Below are 24,806 nucleotides of genomic sequence, written 5' to 3' on the forward strand. Positions count from 1 at the left end.
CAGCCAGCTGTTTTTTATTCTGTTTTGCTTCTCAATAACTTTTTCTGCTATTAAATCAGACTCCTGGAATAAACACTATCTCAACAGATTGTTTGCAAGGGTTAAGAAAAGGTTCTGTATATGTTTTGTTCCAGTAGTGTGTCATACTAATATATTTGGCTTAATTTTTACAATCTTCATGTTACAGGAAGAAAAATCTGAATAGCAGGGTAGTAATTTGCTACAGAGATATTACCAAAGCAAATTGGTGGTACTTTAAAGCTAGATAACTGCATGGAAATAACAGAATAAAATTAATATATATAGTCTTGCAGATATTGGAGCATTTGGCCTTGAAAAAGTACTGTCTCCATTGAAAGAATTATTCCACTGATGTATTTGACTGCTGTTAGGATTTTATTTCTTTACTAGCTTAGTGTTCTCTTCAGATTTGTTTTTGAGGTTCTTTTTTATGGGGTTTTTTTTTTGGTTGTTTGTTTGTTTGGTTTTTTTTCTTTTTTTTTTGTTTTTTGTTTTGTTTCTGGTTCTGTTTTTGTTTTGCTTTGTGGTGATGATGGTTTACAATTCTTTCTTTCAAATTGTGCCTGAGCTAATATGCTAGACCTATTTCTGTTAATTCATTCACGTCCAGGAATATTTTGTAGTTCCTACTGACAAAAAGCAGTTCTGACATCACTCTGCAACTTTGTGAATGTAAGTAGTGGTTGTTTATCTATCTAGTTTGCTTGACAGCAAATGCACATAATTTGTCTTTCCTGCAATCTTCTGCATCTACTATGGACTCTGAAGGTATTGGTGGGCAAATGTTACTGCTTTTAAAGCATTCTCTAGCAATCATTTAATGAAGCAACCAAACAAAATGCTGTGTAATCTGCTAATATCAGCATTTACAATGTAATAAAGTGTTTGAAAATGAATGTCTTATAGTTTTATGTCTAATTAGTTTTTGCTGATTGTCACAAAACACTTAAAACTGTAATAACTAAACGGAATAATTGAATAATTGAAAATTAGGCCTCAGTGTCCAAACTATATAGGTGAAATTATGTTCTCTTGGATTGTATATTGCTCTGCATTCTCTTGATAGAAAATATATCTGCTGTAATAACTGGCCCTCATTTCAAAAGTCCTGACTTAATGCTGCTTGCAAGCTGTAAATCAGAGAAAAATGATCTGGTAAAAGAGACAGTGACTCAATGGAATAATAGAAGTAGCAAGAGAGTGAAAGCAGATGGGTTTTATTATTGAGAATATGTTTTATCTCAAAATATGGTGAGCTACTGCAACCTGTATTTTTTGCCACATATATGATTATCCTCTTAGAGCTGAGTATTTGAATGGGTTTTTTTGTGTATTTTACAGGGTGTATCCTCACAGTGTTCTGTGAGTATAAATTGGAGAGTAAAGACTTTTTGTTTAAATGCAGTAAAATATGGCAAAGCAAATATTACTTTCTTTCAAATTGTGCCTGTTTTTGCAAATCAAGGGAAGAAAATGAGGAAATTTACCCTAACAAACAATTCAATCTATGATTTTTCAGGTTAAAAAGATCTATGGAAAGGTTAATTTCAGATAAGTAGGGCTGAAATGTAGCAGGGACACAAATGTGTCTCTGGGATCTTGTAGTATACATAATCTACTCTACCAACATTTACATTTTAGTTAGTTAGGCAATGGGTCGTCTCAAAATTATACATCAAATGAATAATTAATTATATATCATATTTGGCCAGATAGTAACCCTAATTTATGTTGATTTAGTGATATGTACCAAATAGTGCATAGTTGAGGTTTGGCTTGTGAAGTAGGAACACAACAGTGAGAGTGTGTTCTAAAGGAATAAAAAGAAGCCATTGGAACTCTAGCATTCATTTGTGCTATACTAGAACAGGAGTGATATTTATATCAAAACTGGTTTAAAACAATAGAAGTATGCTGAAGAATATCAGAGGCTGGCCAGTATACAGCCTTTGATAAATGATGCAATTGTTTACAATTTGCATGAAATTTTCATAAATACTGTCTTATATATGCATTGTTTCTTCAGGTTCTGGCCTGGAGCCTTTTCTTATTTGTGTGGAAAAAAAAAAAAGAAAAATATGTCTGAATTTGGATATCAAGATCAGGCATTGAAAGTAAATGCTCTGTGGAAAGAAGTTCAAGCCAGGAGGAAGGTCATGTGGCTCACAGGGAATTTTTAAAATTATCTTTGTACTGCTGTCTTTTATTCACCAGTACACACAGGGCTCTAACAAAATGTGGAACCTGAACAGCCTACTCACCAGATACAGGTATCTGCTATGATCAATGCCATTCCTCAGGATTCTGTTCATCTTCCTCAAAAGGTAGATGGACCTCCTCTAACCCTGAAAAAAAAAAAAAGAAAACCAAAAAAATCTAAAAACCCAAAACCAAGAAGGTGAGAATCTAAATTAAAATTTCCAAAAGGAAACTTACTGCATATGTGAAGTTGTCTTACCTGGAAGAGCTTTGTGACAACCACAAAGTTTTGCTATTGCAGATACAAAAATAAGACTTCTCCCTGTGCAGCAGTCCTGGAAAGCCCATTTTTACAATCATTCTCAAAGATTGCTGAACACACATGGACCAAGAGTGAGGTGTCCTTAAAAAAAAAACCATTAATGTAAATGCCTAATGTTAGGGCTTGTCAAACCTGCTGCAACATCGTGTCCCCAGGTTCAGTCAGTGCCAAGGCTGAGCATGTATTCCCAATAAGGAAATGTCTATAAACACACAACAGGGCTACATGCAATATGTCAGCATAGATGGCAAACACAGTGCTCATGTAGACACAAACTACACCAACTGCCTCATTCTCTTCACCTGTCTGACTGGTCAGGACGAAAACCTGTTAATGAAAAATACAGATATATATATTTAAATATGTACTGTGTATATATATATTCATATATATATATACTGTATATATATATATTTATTTATATATATTTTTTATTCATTTTATATATATATGTAGTGTATATATACATACGCACATACACAATATTCCTTCAATAACTAGCCTTTGGACACCTATCTTGTCCACTAACTGAAATTTGATGTCCCCAGTTGCTGGCACTTGAGCATGCTGTCCCGCTTACAGTCTGACTCCTGCTGGGACAGATGCCCTTTGCCCATCCATACCTGCAGGCACACAGACTAGAGATCCTTTTGGTAACTACCCCAGGCATTCAACATCAGTCTGGGTCCCTCTCATCTCTGGTGGCATCCCACACTGACATGAATGTGCAAATGGCCTCCTGGCCCTTCTACTAACCAACTCATAGACTCTCTGATCTGTCCAGTATCTCACCCCAAATAACACTAAGAGAGGGAGCCGAATGGAATACAGGGCAGGCTGTGCAGGTCATATATAGAGCATAGCCAGTTAAGGGTACAGATGAGACTCTGTTTAAAATTAACAGGTCTTTTAATCTCTTTGCCCCTTTATTTTGCCATGTTTGTTTCTCCTCAGAACCCCTTGATCTCTAAGTTTCCCCATCTTTGGTTCTGCCTCTAAACATCTCATATTAAGCTTTGTACAATCTCAAAATGCTCTTCCCCTGCATCCTAGAAGTGTCTCACATTTCCTAGGAAATAACTCCTTCAATATATGAAGCGATCCATGGAGATCCTTCCCCAGAGAGTCTGGAAGACAGATAAACCCCAGCCCATTGCTTAAGTTTTTTATGGGATGGCTGGGATGGGGGCTTATCTCCATCTGGCTTATTTTGGTTCCCCTCCAGCAATTGGAAGGGGTTTGCTCCTTCATATTGGCAGAATTGATAATTTAATCACTTATTATAAACAGTACAGCCTTTAAACAATGATCTAAGAGAAAAAGCTGCTGATTTTTTCCTTCTTCCCCCCCAAATAATAGTTTGATGATTGAAGTACAAGTTGAGAAATCCTAGTTCAGCTTATTCCAGAGAGAGTGTCTCTATATCAAAACTAGAGGATCTTTGAGGAGGAAGAACTTTATTCTTCAGTTAATATAACTTTCAGGTCTTTAAGAGGTTACAAATCTCAGATTTCTCTTCAGTACTTTGGGTCCATGAAGTATTAAGAATTAATTCTTCACTGATACGTTTTTGTAATAATATCTTGAGAACATGTCTTTTTTAATGGAACTAGATTATAGTATAAAATTTAGGGTAATGGGAGAAAATATGGATAGGATTCACTGTGAATAGGGTGTGGGTTTCAGCCTGAATCTCTCATTTTTTTGCATGAAAACCCTAATAAATAAGTTATTATATGAAAGATATCTATGATATCTGTTCTTCTGTTGACAGAATTTTAACATAGGGTGAGGCACGTAAGTGCTTGATTTCTGAGCTGTATCTTCTTCCCTAAGGCTGTGTTTGTACAAATAATCTTTGTATCTTGGGGACATTTGCCTCTTGGGGTGGATGTCCCAACCCTGGAAGTGTTCAAGTCCAGGTCGGATACGGTTCTGAGCAGCTTGTTCTGGTGAAAGGTGTCACTGCCCATGGCAGGACTGGAACTAACTGGTCTGTAAGGTCCCTCCCAGCCCAAACTATTCTATGTTTCTGTGATTAAGGAGATAATTTTTTTCCCAGGCTGGAGCACAAGAACTGGCAGCCCCCAGTATTGCGCTGTAGTGCACAAGCTCACATTAGAACTGCTCTGCTTTCTTTGCAATTTATAGAGCAGTATAGCCCGGCCCTGCCTGCAAAAGAACACTACAGTAAAGCAAAAAAATCAAATCTCATTATATGTGGTGTATTGAAGGTCTATTATTAGAAACACAACTGTATTTTACTAACATTTACACTGTGCATATCCAGTTGATTGTATGTAAAAGTCTTGACCTGAACAACTTCTAGGATTCTAAATTATTACATATTCAGTTTTTGAAAGATATATATAAAGAGAAATGGGAACACTAAACTCTAGAAAATAAACCTCAGACTTAACATTTTTATATATTGTGTCTTATATTTTATCAAAGGCATTCTATATTTTCTTTACATTGACACTTGATCTCTTAGTGATTCCTGTTTCTACATGAATTTACATTACAAAACTATGCAGAAATGAATACATTGCAATAACGAAATCTGTGTCAGGTTAAGTACAATACATAAGTTTTACTAGCATTTGAAACAAAATTCAGACTCCATCTGTCATATATTATCTCCAGAGAAGTTAGGACATGCACATATGTAATTGGATTATGAGAAATTGAAGAAAACCCAAAGTGCCTTACAAATAGTATATGATATTTAAGCTTGGCTTGAACAATGATATTTTTTATTAAATTTTGTATGAAAGCTTTTAGTGGTAGAAATTCATACTTCTAATAAAATGAAAAATGTATAACTGCATTGAATAGGAGTTTGCGGTATTTCCCCAATTAGTTGCTCTGTATGAGAGAAAATAAAATACAATAATATCTCAAAGGAATTCAATATATTTTTGCACTTCTTTAGAATGCTGATTCATCTAGTTCTGATGTTGGATTGTTGAAACACTGTGTGAAATATTTTTGATACAAAGAAAAGAATTGAAAGCTTACTGTCACTGTGCTAAAAAATGCATAAAAGCTTGCCATAAAAATTTGTATTAAGTGTAAGGAAAATTAATTTAAATAGCTTTTTAATTTACTCTCAAAAATTTTTAAATAGTTTCTCTGTACCTTTGAAACAGTAGGAAGACTGACATCAAATGGCTGACATTTATTTTATTTCCTTCCTTGCTGGTTCATTCCTTCACCAGACTTTGAAGGAAGAGATTATCACACCCTCTTGAAAGGACTTAGTATCCTATTACTTCATGGCTACAGTTTTTGAAGTTAATTTCTAAGGTTTCTTATTTTCACTTTGTTGTTTTAAATGGCTGCCTTCTCCCTCCATTTTCTGCAGGACAGCAGTTTGTGCCACAATGAGCTTTTAGTGAAAGAATCCAGGCAGGAAAAAATTTAACCTTCTTTGGAATATTTAGCATCATGTAATGCTCTTCCAAAATCAGCAATGCATATGTCCATACATCCTTGCATGATTTGTTTTAGGATGAGATCAGGCTTTTGATGGTGCTTGTTTCTTTCCATTGACTCTAAAAGCTCTGGTGACTCTATAAGGTAACTAGTGCCACTTAAATAGCCTGGAGGTGTTCAAGTTGAATAGAAATGTCATACAGTGGGGGGAAAATAAAAAAGTAAACTTGCACAAGTTTTTTTGTTGTTGGTTTGGTTGCAGTTGTTTGACAGGCCGGTTGGTTGGTGGGTTGGGATTTTTTTGCAAAACTGTGTATCAGCAAAGAGTCTGACTTTTGACTTTAATAAACATCTTACAGATAACTTTAGGCTGAGATGAATTACCCACTGGACTTGCCTGTCTTTCTGCAGAGACAGATGCCTAAGTTTAGATTTCTAAAGCTACATGAAATGAGTCCCACCCTAACAGCTGAAAAGATGTGTAAGCAGTTTTTCTGACTTGTGGGATCCCTCAGCCTTCACCTTATTCATTAGTTTAAGCCTACCCTTGGACATCTGTGAAGAGCTCAGATAATGTATTTCCTAGATGGTAGTTCTTTTAAATGTTACCCATTTTCTACTTGTTTTGGGTGTTTTCTTAATAACCAACTACATGAGAATTTCTGAGTTCTAAATAAGAGGAACACGCATTCGATTTGTGTGTTAATGAATAGTCTTGCTGGATTAAGCCTGTTTTTATGCACTGTTCATGGAGAGTTTAGGGTTTCTATTGATATCTTCCCTGTAGCAATGAGAGAAGATGGGTGATTATGAATAAGGAGCACAATGGCAATATTTAATAACTGTGAGCACATGTGCTAACACAATACAATGTACTGATGAAAAAGTACTCTGATTTCCACAGTAATCAAAACTGTCTGTAATCTATGCAATATTCATTTCACTTTAAAAAGAAAATGGTCCTTTTATGTCTTCAGATAACCTAAACAATAAAATAGTTATTAAAATGGAAATCTTGAGTTTGCATGTGCATATAAAAGGATTCAGAAAAGACAGACTAATATACCTGGAACTTTTGTGTGTGCTAGCTATAGGAATATGTGTGGCTTTATAAATATTTATACATGGTTCAAAGCCATCTGTCAACAATTAAAATATATGTCACGTTTAATAACATAGTCTGCATAGATTAGGATTACTATAATTAGACTTTTACGCACATATTACAGCTGCAAAATGTATGAGCCAGGCTTTCTCAGGAATTTCAAAAAAGGCTTCTTCTATTTTATAATATTCTCCATGGTACTTGATTGCATCTGAATAAGTAATGCTGCAGAGAAATGGCATAGGCAGCTACTTGAACTTGAAGCTAGCTTTTCTGAGAAAAGTTGTAATTTTATCACACATACAAAGACCCAATGGGATCTAAAGAATTGTTCTAGCAAATCTTTCTGAGAAGACTCTGATTGTAAATGGTCCACTTCTTTATGCACCAAGAAACCTGTTCTCAAGTAACGTACATGTCTGCTCCTCGACCACTTTCGTATTTCAAGGATGCCTTAATTCTCTTGAAGATTTTGAAAAACAGGCATGATGCATTTTGACAAGACTAGGCAATGGGAACTATTTTAAGAATAGTTTGGAGGCAAAGAAGATTTAAAAACACAGTCCTTCATATATGATATCTCAATTTATGCAAAGCAGCCTTACTACACAAATATAACCAGAGAAGTATAGTTATACAGAAATCATGAAAAGAAATGACAACTTGAGAATGGGGACAAGGAGCAAATTCTGTGGCAGGAAGGCCTTGTTTTAACCTCATTAAGAATTCACTTGTCTTTTGGAGAGTGCTGGCACGCAGTCTCAGTGACTGGAGAAATTGTTGCATAAATTATGTAATAGAGCTTATACTGTCATTCTGCCTGAAGGATATATTCTGAAAACTAAGAGTATATATTGGACCCTAAGAAAAACTTGGTAAATAATGCAGAAGATTCTGGATCCATGTTTTTTCTGTGGTATGTTTTGTGGCAATCTCTTATTCTAGGATAGGGCCAAACAAAGTCACAGATAAGGACTGGAGATACGCTTTTGTGATTGATACTTGGTCTCACTAATATAAGGAGATTCCTGGCTATAAGTTATATTAGTTATATTAAGGTTCTGCATATTATATTTTGTATTGTGTGGGGAGGAGGAAGGAGAGATGGGACATGACAATATTTTTGAACAGAAAATCCCTCCACACAAACAGACAACATTGGTATGGTCTGTTATGAGATAAATGAATACTGAAGGATTTTGTTTCGTACTGAGTTCTGCATTAAATTTTTTAGGTGTCTACTGTCATATCATATTCTAGATCAATTTAGAATGCTCTGATTTAAGGAAAAAGTATATATGCAGCTACTGAAGAGGGAAATCTATTTTTAGTGTTTCAATTTTTTGAGTATATGGGACCATTTTTCACTTGCATTATCTATAGAGCAATGCCTAATGCAAAAGTAAAGGCTTCCTTCTATTTTATTTTTGGATTTAATTTGCTTTCAAATGTTGCTAGAAGCATACTAGTTTTATGAAGTTACACAATATTGGCTTTGCTGTCAGCTTAATCTTCATGAATTTTACACAGCAGATGTTGCTTTTCCTCACTCACTCAAGTCCACTGATGTGAGGGCTAGAAATGTCACCAAGCAGAAGACAAAAGTAGCTATATCATGCTGCTGCTGGATAAGGGAAAGCAGCATGTTAGTCAGCACTGCTGGTGGGTCCCCTCCACTGACTGTCTACTGAATTCCATTCTCTGAAATCAGTTCACTGGATAAATCACCAATTTATTCACTCACAATAGGGTAGCAAAAAGAAATGTACCTCTAACAGTATAGTCACAATTTTGGTCATGATGGCATCACAGATTATTTCAATGCAGCTTTTCCTATAATGTCTTCTGAATGGCCCTCCAGAAGAAATGTCAAGTAGCATATTCTTATAAAGTGAAAAGTGTTCCAGAAGGTCCTTCTTCCAAATGGCTTAATATTATGCCCTTTCACTTGCAGAACTGTGAAGTATAAGAAGTCAAAACCTGAAATAGCCTGTCTGTGATTTTCATTATCTATCATGAAGTTTAATTTACTTCAGCTCTAACATCAGACTTCTGTTTCTACTGATAATAAGAAACTAGGGTTTACAGATTATTAACTCTTAAGTAAAAAGTTGTGTCAAAGGAGTAAAATGAAGCTTATGTGTTACTTTTGTAGACATAAGCTCCAAATTGCCACAGACTGGAAATACACAGGTGGAAAAGTGATGTAGTATAGATAATTTGCTGTAGAACCCATTTATAACTTATTTTTCAGTAGCAACTTAATAAAAACATGTTGAACCATGGAATAAACTTTATTCTTAAAAAATAAAATTGAACACTTACATTTTGCTAATGCCATCATTTTTATTTCTAAGTAATAGCCAGACTAATAAGAGATTGATGTTACTATGAGAAATCAGTGCATGATAATGAGTTAATGATCGTGTACTCATGTCCATAATGTCCGCATATACGAATCTTGCAGGTTGGTGAATTCTCTTTTGTGGAGACATTAGTTGTTATTTTTTTGGGTTTGGATTAAAGGTATTTGAGATAGTAATTTATGTTTGGATTTAAGAGTTTATTATTTTTTATTAGTAAAATTGTTTTACTATTGTGAGTTTGGTAGTTTTCATTAGAAGGCACAAAATAGTTAACAATATTTTGTTGCAAGGTTTTTTAAGACTAAACTTTTTAATTAAGAATTAGCACTTAGATTATTTTCTTTTTTAACTCAACTGATTTCAAAGAGCTTGCAATGCGGACTTTTCTGCTTAATTACAAAATGCTGCTCAAATTGATGAAGAAGAAGGAAGAAGCATGAAGAAGAAACTTAGGACAATGCTTTGTGTTTTCTATTTTGTTTCTATTTACAACATATTAAAAATCTTAAAACTTACATTTTTTACCTAGTGATACACTTACACTACTCTCTATAATTTATTTCGCACTTTTGTGGATTCTAGTCTATCTTGAAGTCTAAGAAACTTTCTCTATGAATGAGAGTCAAAGTCAGTGCTCCCCTGGGTGTCAGGGTACTTCAGAGCAGACAGAGAAATATTCCCGGTGCCCTGGGTTTCCATACTCTTCCATTCCCCAGCTTCACTGATATGCATTGGTTTCTTATTTTATTTGAAAAACTGTCCTGTGTAATGATAGTCATGAGATTATTGAAACTGGCTGTAATTCTGATTAATTCTCCGTATGTTTTTCCAAGTTCTAGTTGTTAGCACTGAAAATGTTTGCTTTGAAACTTTCTTTGAGAAAATTTAATTCTTAAGTTGCATTCAGCATTTTTCCTCACAAATAATTTGATTTTTTTTCTTGCTGTTTATATAGAGAGAGAACATACAGAGAAACAGTGAATTTTATATTTATAGCATCTAGATAAATGGTTGGGATCCCACTGTGCTTTTATCCACTTGGCCTTGTTGTGCTATGAGCTGTGTTGTTACCAAACAAAAATTGCACTGCCTGGCTAAAAAAATTAAGAATCCTCTTGGTAAACTTTTTTGTTATTTCTTTTCTATAAATCTGTTTGGACTCCAGCCTTTGCTTAGCTGAATAACTCCCAGCTTTAACTAGCATTATGGTTCAATTGCATGTGCTCAGATGCTGGAACCCTTCCAGCTGCTCGGTGTTCCTTGGCCTCCAGCAGTTGCTTGAGAAGGTCTGCTCCAAATTCTCTATCACTTTTGTCTCTCTGCCCCAGATACTCTAGGTCATATCAAAAAGCACTAAACAATGATCTTCCCAAAACTGAATCAAACTTCTAACTACTGAAGACTTTAGACACTTCACCTACATAAAAACATGTCAATTTTTTGACATCTGCACTGAGGTGTATGATTCTGAAGCCCAACCCCACCCAAAATCCTGGCTCTGTTTGTTCAAATGAGTTTTATCTGATCAGAGTATGCCGTGTTATTTAAATCAATCCTTTTACTTTTTTTTTGTTATACCTCATTAATCGTTCATTAAAGCACTAGATATTAAGCTGTCTAGTGATTCACATATTCTGTTCTGGAAAGGCATAATTTCAGTCTACTATTAGGACCAAAGAAAATGCTCTAATATGTGTCATATATGTCTATCTATATCATCCCTTGCCAAGGAAGAAAGGTCCAAAAATTCAGATAAGGATAAGATAAAGGATAAAATTATTTTAAAATTATATGAAAAATTATTTGTAATATCTACTGGAAGGGGTTATAACCAATAAACTTCAAACAACTAAGAGGAAAGAGATGAACAGAAAAGAATAGTTACAAAAAAAAAAACCAAGCATATGCATGGATGACTGAAACAGGCAAAGAATATTAGTCTCTAAACATTAATCATATAAAATGTGACCTTTTTCTGATATTTCAGCTATTAGACAGAAATACGAGTACATGCTATTGTTGCGGGGTTTAGTTTTGCTCTCATTTGTTATCTCAGAAATGTCTAACTCATTCACTTAATTTTCTGAGGATGATTTAAATCTGCAGTGAAATGTTAGCAAGATATACATTTTTATGGATGGAAATACGTAAATATTTTTAAACAAATCAAGTTGATAGTGTGCATAACGGTGGTGGCAGGGATTGCACCAAGGGATAAGAGCCAAGCTTTTCCTCTTGTACTCACTCTGAACCAGTAACAACAGGAAAGAAAAGTAATTGCTCATGACAGAACTCAAGTGGGAACCTGAGTTGGTGGGTTTAAGTTGTAAAATGCAATCCCAGATACAAAGCAAGATTTCTATACATGAAAAAATTAGAAAAAGGTTATTTGTGAATGGACAATTCCATTTAGGAGCTGTATCTATATTACTAAGTAAAAAGAGGAAAAAGGGTGAGAGCACACTGCTCCACATCTCCAGTGATTACAAACAGCCTCTTAATAAGTGATTTACCTTAGGGAGGACTGGTTGGTGAACAGATGCGAGTTAGAAAGACTGAGAATTCAGTGTCTATCACTGTACCTTATTGCCTGGTTCTCTTTTATTTGGCACTGTAGGCATCCCAAAAAACCTGCAGAATAACCATATCCAGGCTGCCTATTCAGAACAGTCTGTAGACTATGCTAAGGCTCAAATTGGGGTCAAGCATTTTTGTGGGGAGTGCTAGTTAGGTCAATTCAACTTTGTGATGGTCAGGAAGCATGCTAGGGATGGAACAAAATGTACACTGTGAACCCATAGTCCCACTGTGAGGAATTGTACCTTCAATGAAAATCGCTAGTCATTGCTACCTAATTTAGCAATTAGCTGTCTTTGAAAATTTTGTTCTCTTACTAAGTGGTTTTGAATGCTACATAAATAACTACTGAGAAGGATTTTGAAGTAGTCGTATAATAATAAGCTGGGGTGATTCTTATTTTTGCTATTCAGGCAGCAACTGATTTGATCCTGAGGTAGTAAAGGTATGTCAAGAAAGCACAAAGAGTAGGTTAAAACTGTGTTGTGCAGTGCTGGTGCTCAGCCACATTTCTAATTTTTGCAGTTCAGTAAGCAGAATGAATGTCTATTTCTTTCTTTGCTCAGCTGAGTTAGCTTGGACTCGAGAGAAGTATTGTGTTACTTCCCTCAGAAATTCAGGCTACTGGTGATTTTATGGAGAAGAATGAGTTTTCAGGCTTGAAACACAGAGTTGTAGCTCTAGATCTAGGCAGGAAACAGTGGGTTTGACATAGCAATGTATACATTGCTTGTACTTAGTATCATCTCAAAGGTATAAAGGCTATAGCTGATTAGAAATCTCATCCTCTTTTTGAAAATATCATCAAAAAAAAAAAGAAAGGAGGTGATGTACTTATGTACTTCACACAAAAATACATATTTTTTGTGTGAAGTACATAAGTACATAAGTTTTTTAATTTTTTTTTTTTCAATTAAAAAAAAATCCCCACAGGGCACTCATTATTCATAAGGGATTATGAATTCTCATACTAGTGATCTAAATACCAGTCTCCGATATAAGCCGATATAAGGATTTCTAATTTGGAATGCACAGTTTTGTTAAGGAAATGAAACCCTGTAGGACATTCTGGTTTACAGGTGTATGAATAATTTTTTTTAGAGATCACCAAAGGAAATTCTGATTTCTAAGTATTAACATATGTAATGCTAAGCAGAGGTAAAAAAATTAGCAGTTTATTCCTCACATTTGAAAGAGTTCAAGGAAGTAAGACTTCTAGAAATAATTCTTCTGGATTTGACTTGATTAGCTAAATTGGATTCACTGCTGAGCTAATTTAAGATACCCTCCAAAAGTACTTATGATGTGTACATCAATGAAAGAGAGGAAGTACTATGACTGAGCTTAGTTCCCACTGAACTGCAATAGAGCATCAAGATATTTTCATTGAAATACAATACAATAAAATTTATAGAAAGTCCATATTTCCCATTAAGGTCTATGATGTAGAATAAGTGAATAGCATACTAGATTTTTAAATCACATCTGTTTCAATCATGTGAATGTAAATTTTATTGCCTTTCAGTGTACATCATTCATTAGACATTGTCCTTGTTTCAGAAGGGATAGAGTTAATTTTCTTCCTAGCAGCTGGTATTATGCTGTGTTTTGGATTTAGGGCAAGAATAATGTTACTAATACAGTAACATTTTAATTGTTGTTGAGCAGTCCTTACTCTGTCAAGGACTTTTTGTCTTCTCTTGCTGCCCTGCCAGCGAGCAGGGTTGGAGGTGTGCAATAAGATGGGAGGGGACACAGATGTGACAGCTGAGCCCAAATGACCCGAGTTATCCCTTACCATACAAAATCACACAAAGAATATAAACTGGGGAGAGCTGGCCAGGGGCTAGTGATCCACTGAGGTCATCAGTCAGTGGGTGGTGAGAAATTGCATTGTGCATTGCTTGTTTTGTACATTCTTTCATCATCGTCACTATTATTATTTGCCATTCCCTTTATGTCCTGCTACAATGTTTTTATCTCAACCCATGAGTTTCACCATTTTTCTGATTCTCTCCCTCATCCCACTGAGGGGAAGTGAGTGAATGGCTGTCTGGTGTTCCTGCTGAGATAAACAACAGGGATTAAATCACTTGTAACTTCCTGCAAGCAGAAAAATGCAAAACAGAGTACACTCTTGCCATTTTGGATTTACTTCTATGAATTAATACATTTTTGAGAGATAGAAGGGACTATTTCAGTTTTTTACTTTAACCTCATACATACCATGTCCTTGAACTTCTGAATTAATTCATGCTTTAAGACCAAAACCTATGTGAACCAGGAAAGAAACCAATCAACAACAACAACAACAAAACAAACAAAAAACAAACAAACAAACAAACAAACCCAACAATGGCCCAAATAAACCAAACCAAACTAAAAAATCCCCCTTACCCCAGCTGTTGATAATTATTGTTAATTATTGAAAAACTATTTTTATATAGACCAACCTGAATGTTTTTACATGTATGATTTCTGTAGCACAGATTTTTTAAAATTCACTTTGAATATTTAAATAAAAAATATTATTTATTTGCCATTTTCATATGCTTTAGCCTGCCAAATCTGTTAAATCTGTATTTTCCATATAGGCACTTCCAAAGCTTATAAGGCTGGTTAAATCTTGAGATCAAGGGTTTTCTGAGTGTACTATAGGATGAGCTCTGTGGCTAAAACAAAAGGATTTTTGGTTCCATTTTAATCACTGTAATGGAATTCACTTCTGGGCCATCCTTTCTGAACAAAGACAATGAGAATGCGATTTAGGAGTAATATAACACCCCTAATCTGACTTAGTATTCCTATTTCTGTCCCCAAAGATATCCTATTAAAATCTTTGGCTAGAACACTGCTCTGGGTAATTCATATTCTGCTGGCTACACAGGACACCCACAATTAATTTACGAAACAGAATATTTTGTCTTTTAATATGCATGTAATACAATATTTAGACTTGCAAATTTACTTTTGTCTGTATTTTATTGTAGCATGTGTTTTAAAATTCACTCAATTGCCTCGCTTGCCAGTTGAGATTTTCTTAGTTTGTCACTTTTTTTTGTTATTCAGTAGTTCTCCAGTTCCTGTGGCAATAAAACATTTATCATTACCAGTTGGTTTTTCATTTTGCTTTCCAGATCATCAATAAAAGTCTCAAATAATCTTGAAAGATTACAACGCCCTATAGGATTGTACAATAATCATACATCCTTAGTGATAATTTTGCTAATTATGCTTAGACTCTGAGATTTGTTGAGAAGCTTCAAGAACCCTCATAAGGTGCCTTTGTAGCTGCTGCAGGCAGTTCATTTTCTTACTGAAATGTTACAGAGCAGAGTCATATATTTACAGAACCTTGCAAGTACTTTAATACAACAATGTAACTTCTGTAACGCAAATATTTCCATTCTAAAATGTGAAATGTCACAAAATTTATTAATGGTACTTTTTGGTATTATAACCTTGTTCTGAATTGCTTTTGGGTCAAAGAAAGCATTTCACTAAGCCATCAGTACTGGTCCTGAGAGGTATTTTGGCAACTGAGCACTAAAAGATCTAAGGGGGAGGCCAAACTTCCCAAACCTATGTAGGGAAGCTGTGAAGCTGAAGACTCCCAAGGACCTTTCAGTTGATTTACACCCAAATCATTCCCCCATGCACATATACCATAGGTGGTGCACAAATTTTCTGGGAAAATAAAGCGCCACTAGCAGAGGGCATGCTTTTGATACCAAAGTCTTAGTTCAATAAACTTCCATCAACATTAAGAACCAGCAAATCTGTAATATTGGTGTATCTACTGCAGTCTCAGAACAGTGGTGAATTAAGCCTTGCCATAACTCATTCAATTAAACACAGTTGCCAAGAGTATTTGCTGCCTCTTTAATTGAAATTGAAAGACAATAATGTGTGATTCAACTCATGGGGTTTGTGGTCTCAGGGTTTTTGAGACAAAAAATTGATGGAATGGAATAACTTTTAGACAAAATAAAAAGAAAAGAAACTATTACACCACAACACAGTAGGAAAACAGTCATTTTGCTTTTTGGAGGGGCAGATAGTATAGAGCTAGTAACCCTGCTCATTCAGCTGAAAGACCCAGAAAGTATATACAACAAAATTTTCCAGTTAGAATATGTACTTATTTTCCTCTTAAAGAATAGCTTTATAAAAAGTGCAGCAGAAGAGAACAATTCTTCTAAACAACTTTTATCTTTATTTATAATGTGAATCAATTTAGCTTTGAAGCACTACATGGATTTCTGTTTAATAAAGAATTTATACTAGATCCAAGTCTTGCTTAGTAGACGACCAGCACTGAGACTTGTGAACTTATATGGAAACAATATTTCTTCTTGTACATTTAAGGAGACTGAGTTGAGAATAACAAAGTCCAAATAACAAATGAGCTTAATCATTATTTAATTTCTACTATTTCAAGCAGAGTGAAAGGTTTGAAAAAAGTTAGAGTATTTTTCAATACTGAACCTACCTTTAAAGCAATTAAATGGGATCATCTGTATTTTTAGGTTTCTAGTCATAAGTCAATAATGCATAATAATGAAAAGGAAGAAAAAGAGAGGAAAGAGAAATAAATAAGTTGTGCTGAAATTTAAAGAAGCAACAAAATATAAAATGCTATTAAGCAATATATTTCTAAGACTCAGACAGAGATATAGAGGAGGATGCATGTTCTCTGGCTGAAAAAATGTGTGTGTGTATATATATATATATATATATATATATAAAGACACACACAGATAGATGTGTATATATATATATATATATATATATATGTATATACACACACCAGATATATATTGTATATATGGTATATATGTATATGGCATATTGTTGAAAATTTGGCAACACGTTTTGTTTGAAAAACTGTCTTGCTGGCAGTTCCTGTCCATGTTTATGCCACAGATCTCAGGGATAGGGTACCTTATCATACAACTGGCCCTGGGAATGTGTCACAATATGAATTGGGGTGAAAAAGAAGTGTGCTCTTTAACTGAGTGTAGTTCATTAAACAGTCTGTGTTTTGTTTCAATAAATACTGTTTTGTAGAAGTATGGCATGCATTACACAATGAGCAGGGAGCAGAGCTGCAGCACCAAGGAGCTTTTTTTCCTCTCAGCTAGGTAGTTTGTCTTTCAGGTAGCATATAAATGTCTAATAAAACTTTTGAATTAAAAGTGCTGCATAAATTGGCTCTGCTAATTCAGTGGTGAGTGGCATTCTCCTGTTCTAACACAGAGGAGCAAGTGGATTTTATGGAAGCATTGAGATTTATCTGAATGATCTCATTGCAGTAGTGATTAAAATATTTTTTGTTGGGCACTGTGCAGCACTTAAGAGATCCTAGTCTGGGAAGTGACTCCATAATCGGAAAATAAACTCAGTATATAGGTTGAAAATGTGAACCCAGTATCTTGTTAAACAACAAAGCAAACACATTTTTGAAGGTATAAAACAACTGAGTCTAACTAATTAGTATCGTCTTTAAGGAAAAAGTACAATCTGATTATTAAATTAAAGAATCTGAGACAGTGAGCTTTTGGCCAGTATAAAGGAGTCTTCCTAGATTAAAGAATGAAAAATGTACAAACCTGTAAACTGGCATTTGGATGAGATGAGGTGATAAGAATTATTAACATTTGTAGGAAGCTAGGTTTTTATAGGTTATGATGTTCATATTTATCTGACAGATAAACTGAACTGAATCTGAATGGGGAAGAGGGCACATTGTTTGTCTGTATATGACAATTGTACCACCTCATATTTAAATACTGTATGACAGCACTTGTGCATTTGATAAATGAGAGACATTAACATTATTCAGAAGACTGCTCAGCACTGCTCAACAGAGTGGAGAAATGTTTTAAACAGATCTCTACTGCTTTCTTATAAACCATGCAGATATCATCGGCCATCTCTATAGTGAGAAATAAAAAGGAGCCAGAGAACAATCTTATTTACTGGGACCAAATAATCTACACTTCTTAGGCCAGTACCAGCTACTCCTTTGTTTTATTTTACCTCACTTTTATTAGTTCTACCCAAGTAATGCCTGGATGTCCTTTGGAAATAGTTCTCTCCATGCCTCTGAATGTACAAGTTTGGTCTGCTGTTCCTTGGTCAAGCATTTGATATAATCCCAACACTTTAATTTTTCTTCAGCTTCTACCACATATCTGTATGACACACCCAGAGCAGAAAAGTGTGTTTTGGATTCACCAATATAGAACTGCAACACAGCTCTCACACTATTTCAGATATTTCAAATGTGAAAAATTCACATAAAACAATAAATATATCTTAAGTGTCTGTAGACACTACATGGGTTTTAAAAGATCCAGGTCCAGCTGTTAAGTAGCACAGATGCTGTCTGCTCTAAGTGGACCTATAAGAAAGAGGCAACAAACATTTTAGTGGGGTCTGCTGTGGTAGAAATAAGGGCAATGGTTTTAAACTGAAGAAGATATGATTTTGACCACATATAAGGAAGAAGTTTTTTGTAATGAGGGTGGTGAGAGACTGGAACAAGTTTCGCAGGAAAGTGGTAGATGACCCAGCCCTGGAAATATTCAGAATCAGGTTGGGTTGGGGCTCTAAGCAACCTGATCTAGTTGAAGCTATCCCTGCTCATCGCAGGAGGATTTGCCTTTAAAGATGTCTTACAACCCAAACTTTTCTATGATTCTATGTACTTAACCATTCCACTTGGCCTCTGGGCAAGAAATTGGTGCCTGATTCTCTCATATATTATTTTCTTATATAGTGATAAAGATATTTTGTGGGTTTTTAATTAAAACTAAACTATACATCTCCAAATCTCCAAATCTCCATATCTCTGTAAGTCAGGGTTAAAAAATTGAAAAAATTAAAAAAAAAATCAAAATTCTCATTCTGTCAATCCTGAAATTTCCATTTCAAATCAGGTAATTACTAGGGACATAGATGAAATTTTGGGTACTCTCTGAAGCTGTCCACATGTACTGCTAACTTGCACCCTATATCTTGTCTTCAGCTGTTGCAGGGCAAATCATTTCCAAAATATGACAAATGGGATCTCCAACAAACAGGCAGTGGTGGAGGTGTAGATGAACAAATCAGTGGTGATTGTGATGATGAAGATGGTTGTGGAGGATCTGGAAGTGGAGAATTCAAAAGAGTCCTGAAAATAACAGACTGTAAGTCCATGATTCTGTTTACATGCATTTAAATGAATTACATGCATTTAAAGAGTGAATTGGTATGCTTTCCACTAATACATGCCACTGAATTATCTCAGAAAATATGTGAAAAGTTGCCTGTGTAGCCCTCCAAGGTTTACAGAAATAGGCCTGCAATTACAGGATTTCTGTGAGCATGGTTTCAAGGAATATCAATTTTATCATAACACATGTTAAAATACACTTGGCACAATACAGACTTAACACAGTATTTTTGTCAAATAGTAGGTATAAAGTGACATGTCCCTCTGAGTTATTAAATTAACACAAGAGATTTGGCAGTTAAAAAGAGAAACTGTACTAATTTTTGATGGAACTGTGGCAAACCATGAGGTTTAGTCCAGGTAGCTGCATTTCATGGAAAACTATTGGAACCAATGTACTAAAGCACTCAACAATAATGCCACTGCTGTTTCTTATGCATCTTTCCACTTTTCTTAAAGTCTTATTTTTATGTAGTTTGGGGTCTTATTTGGTTGCATTGTATTTTTGTTTTGTTTATTCTCTGAAACACATTTGTAATAATTTTCATTAAAAATCCTGTGGCTATGCACTTGATAGTCGTAGAACTCTAACCATAAGCAACGTAAATTACTACTTGTCTGAATCAGGACATTTTCCAGCATGTCTTATTTCTCTTCTTATTTCTCTTCCAGTTTAGAAATATAGGCAGAGAGGTAGCAATAGATGTTTTTTTTTTTCATCTACACTCTATTTCTCCATTTTGATTTTTTCCTGCATTTTGCATTATCTATATTCATTGAATTTGAGGGTGCTGCATGTTTTCGGGCTTAGATGTGAACCCCAGGTCCTTTTTAACTTGACAGTAAAGAGGCAATTAAAATTGTGGCTATAGAGAACATGTAGTTTCCCATTTCTTTTTGAACTGCTGGAAAAATGTGACAAAACATTCTGGGGCATGCCTTAACAATTCAGTTTGGAATCAGCCTAAGATCTTCTTGCACTGACACTTAATCTATATATTTTCAAGTCCTACTAGAAGTCTAGATGGGATTTTGACCAATATCCAAAAAAGTTTGGACACTTACTTCCATAGCGTGCCCTTGGAGGTTTAACTTTGGAGAAAGAAGTTAGGAGTTCAAATATTTAAAACCAGATGTTCTTTGTAATACTGCATATATCTTATATCTATTTGATAATGACACACTGTGGTATTGAAGTACTGTAAAATAGTCTTAGAATGTGACTAGAGCTATTAAGAAAGTATTAAATGACAAAAGAATTTCAAGAACAGTATATTTCATTTCACTCTCTTCTACTGCATTAGAATTTTCTTAATATTGATATATTCAGTGCAATCTTTTCAAAATGTCAAAATTATAATTAGCCTTCATATCCTCTTTATACTACATCTTTTAAATTGCTAGAATTATAAGCTGTGTGCTAGGCATAGTGAAGTTTGCATGTAATTCTGTTTCATTTGAACATTTTCTAAGATATTATAGAGCAAAAATATGAACCCATACTATACGATATTTTGACTTGTGCATAAATCTTGAGCTACTAGTACCTTCCATGAGCTGTTGTGATTTCATGGATTTATGCTGGCATGCATTTTCTTTTTAGAATTCAACTTAAAAGTTGTCTTTAATGTGTACCAGAAAGAGTCCTACTTTGTTCTGGGGTATCAGATATGGGCTGTCCAACAGAACAGTTAAAACATTCCATTTTGTAGAATTTTATTACAATATAGATCAAGATTTTTTTTTCCAGAAATCACTTGAGTTTTTAAGTATACGTTAAAATGTATGTTTAAGATAAATGAAACAGGTATTTGAAAAATTCTTCTATTGCATCACTGATATATGAGTAGGACTTTGGGAATTTAAAGTTAGATTTAAAGTAGAAATCAATATATTTTAGTAAGAAAAAAAATATATCTTCTCACGATTTAAGATTTTATGTGAGGAATTAAAGTTGAAAAAATATAAACATAAGAATTTAGGCTTATATTTTTAATATCTATAGTTTACATATACTTATGCAACATATATAATTTTGTGTAATTTTCTTAGCTTTGGATGACTGGTATCAATTAAAAGCTAAGTAAGATTTTATACTCCTTGATTTTAAACTGAAGAGATAGATTCACTATGATGATATTGCTCACAGCAATGTATCTTGAGAAGTATTTATATATACTTGAAAAGTATGTCTGAATTTCAGGCAAGCCTACGAGTTGACCACAGTAAATTTGATCCCCAGCACTAGCTTCTCTACAGAGTCACAAATATAGTATTTTTTTTTCCTTATCAAAATCTTTCTGCATTCTTTTACTTCTGGACAACTTTGCTTTCTCTCATAACCAGCCAGGAAAGAAAAGGGGATTGCTGTGTATTTTTTTCCATAATTGAGTCTGAGGTCCTAGCCATAGCCCAAGGTCTCTTTTTAGTAACTTCTGCAAACATTTTCACCAAGGAGATAATCCTGTCTGCTACAAATTAATGATCTTAATAAGCTATTAAAGAATGATACAGAACCAGCACCTTTTATTACATTGCTGTGTATAAAAATAAAGACACATCCACCTTTTTTTTGATGCCATGTCATTGCCTTTTGGATGTGTGTCTGATACTCAGAGCCAGAAGGAACAGAGAGGAAGGTAGGGAGTATACTTTTGCCAAACAAACTTGTACCAATTTTATGTGTACGTGTAGCTTGTGAGGTGGAAGATTCCTTGTTTCCACATTCAGTGCTAGAGATGTAAGAATTTATCTCATTTGGCGCTGAAGACTGACAAATGTGTGGTGACAGCCTTTGGGCTTTAGAAGGCCAGTGAAGAGATCTGGTATTTGTAATATAGAAATGATAGCCTTGTATTACAAAAATGTTTAAAATGTGTTATATTTTGAAAAAATATAGTTTTTCAAAAGAATCCAGTTTTTCAAAATCTAGATTTCAAACAGTCCAATCATTATATTATATTTAATGCTTCAAAGTGCTACAATTGCGCTGACTGGTTTGCTCTTTCGAAAGTACTTTTAAAATATGGTAAATCATGCAGCTATTTGAAGAAATGGTACTAGAAAGGATAGTGTACTTTAAATGTATAAAATAAACAGTAGTATAAAGTCTTGACACTTCATTTGCTAGTTTTATTCTCCTCTAACCTGGGAGCTCCCACAGGACTATTTCATGCATCACAATGAATTACCTCTTTGAAACCCCCTGCGGAATGCAGCAGTAATAACAACAAATACTTATCACCTACATATTGATTTGAATCTGTTTTCAAATAGCTCTGTGAGGAGGGGCCAATCCCAATATCACTCCACTGAGGTTCTCAATACCATCTATCAAAATTCTCATAATACTTCTAGCAAGACCACCGATTCACTGAAAAGTGCTCTACCACTTGTTTGTCTTTCTTTGCTCATTTTAACATGCAACACACATGCTTCTATACTGCAGCCAGAGCTCTCCTAGTGATCTCCCTGATCTCAGGGCTCAAATATTCAGAAATATCGAGGATATCTTTGTGCTTAAGATATATATGGGCAAACCTTGTCTCCCACTTTTTTTTTTTTAATTGACCTGATATTCATCCTCTTTGAAGAAAGAAGTCTCCTAAATGTTTTATTTCTCAGGCTTCTTAACCTGTGGATTATTACTTTTTTTGTTCAAATCATGCTGGAGAGGTAAAATGCCTTGGAAGAGGCTTTATGTTTTGATCTCTATATAAATAAACCAGTCTATGTCTCTTGCCTGACATTACACTGCATTCTCAAGTCTCAAATGTCCTTTCTCCTCTTTCTGCTCCTTCACCCACTTCAGTATAGTTGCTTTTCTCATTGTTAAATCTGATTCTGGGGGCATATTCTGGGACCAAAACTACTTAAAGCTGGCAATAAAATCTCCATTATGATGTTTGCCATCTGTTAAATTCTTTTTAACTCTCATCTACATTCTGTTACCTCAGTAAAGTAAGACATCCCTTATGTCTGAGTAGGATTTCAGGTTTTATTTACACACAAGAGTATTCTTCCTAATTCCTAAATGTTAATGTGAGGTGTTATTCAGATGTCTTTGGAAGGGCTACATGACTTCACTGTTCATAGTTCACTCAGTTCAGAACATGTCAATTCTATTAAAAATGAATAAGAAAAAGAAAAGTTCTTGCTGTGAATGCCACGTTTCGTCTAAATATTGCAATAATAAATTTTAACAATAACATTCTCACAGGCCATTGTTAATTGAGAGGCCGGGGGATCTCACCCTTTTCACATAAAGACTATCATAATCTGAGCTCTTTTCTCTCATAGCTCTTGTCTTTTGTGGAGCTGAAAATCTTTTGAAGAGAAAGATTTATTGCAGTTAGTATGTTCCTGTGAAAAATTTGCATTTCCAGAATTAGTAAATACTAAGCAAGAAGATACATATTGTCAACACATATGAAGTTCAAAGATTTTTCTGTGTGCATGATCAAGAATTGGCACAAAAATAAGTGATGATATAAATTATTGAAGCATAAACAAAGACAAAGGATGAACGAGTACCAAAGATTTCCACCAAAAAAAAGAAAAATTCCCCAAACCACTTTTGCGTTCTTAAGCATAGACCTTCACCAGCCAGTGAAGTTTGAACAGGTAAAGTTGCCAGATGTAAAACAACATGAAGCACTGTGGTGGGTTGACAGGTGCCAAGCCCAAACTGCACAGCACTGTGGGGGCTGCTATGGGAAAATGAACTCCAGCTCAGACAGAACCAATACTTGCAGTGAGAGAAAAACCAAAAGGATTCCACTTAAAATGCCTTTGAAAAACTGAGGAAAGTTACAATACAATTTTCTTATGCAGTATTTTGCAAAAAGGTGTGACCTGCATAATGATATTATGCATTTGAAAAAAGACAATATTTCAAATTTTGATTGCTTTCTATTTAAAGAGTATCATCTCTCTCTCTCAGCATGTTGTCTCATGAGTCAACATTTGTACTTTTTGACTGATTAATTTAACCTGAGTAATGGATTGAAACTGTACTGTCAGGATGGACTGTTAATTCGAAAACAAATAAGGGGAAGGGTTATGTAAAATTTGCTGAGGGAATTTACACAGAGACCAAAATTAAGTCAGATAATATAAAAATTCATATTTTGCAGCAGTGTATTTTTTTGCCTTGTATTAATATGTTACATTGACATGAAGATTTTTATGACAGCAGCTATCACACACAAACAAAGCAGCACAATTGCTCTTCAAAGGTTTTAAGTTATCATGAAGTGTTTAATGAGCACACTCACTGGTCTAAAGCAGCCCATCAGAGCAGTGAATTATTACAAACAACCTGCATTAATAACATGGGGTTATATTTTGCTGGGAATTTCCTTATAATAATACCACTAATTCTGAAGTTACCAGAAATCTGGAGTCTTTTACTACATGTATTATTTCACTGAACAAATGTATAAATATTTATAATGTACAAATGTATAAATATTTTCACTTGCGGTTACCAGTAAAGAAACAAATTTCTGGCAAAGTGCTAATGTTTATTGCTTTCTCATCCATTCTATAATATTT

At 34.6% G+C, this 24,806-nt stretch overlaps 1 protein-coding gene across 1 annotated transcript in view; it reads left to right on the forward strand.

The window, feature by feature from the left end:
• Window positions 1–24,806, forward strand: part of LOC102040008 (glypican-5-like) — a gene marked incomplete at its 5' end in the record, with an annotated part of 468,677 nt that overhangs the window by 177,675 nt on the left and 266,196 nt on the right. The window contains one exon of the mRNA XM_005429439.1: window positions 19,062–19,224. Within this exon, the coding sequence (XP_005429496.1) occupies window positions 19,062–19,224 (163 nt within the window). The remainder of the gene's footprint in view (window positions 1–19,061; window positions 19,225–24,806) is intronic.

Source organism: Geospiza fortis, unplaced genomic scaffold (genome assembly GCF_000277835.1).
Source record: "Geospiza fortis unplaced genomic scaffold, GeoFor_1.0 scaffold683, whole genome shotgun sequence".
NCBI lineage: Eukaryota > Metazoa > Chordata > Aves > Passeriformes > Thraupidae > Geospiza > Geospiza fortis.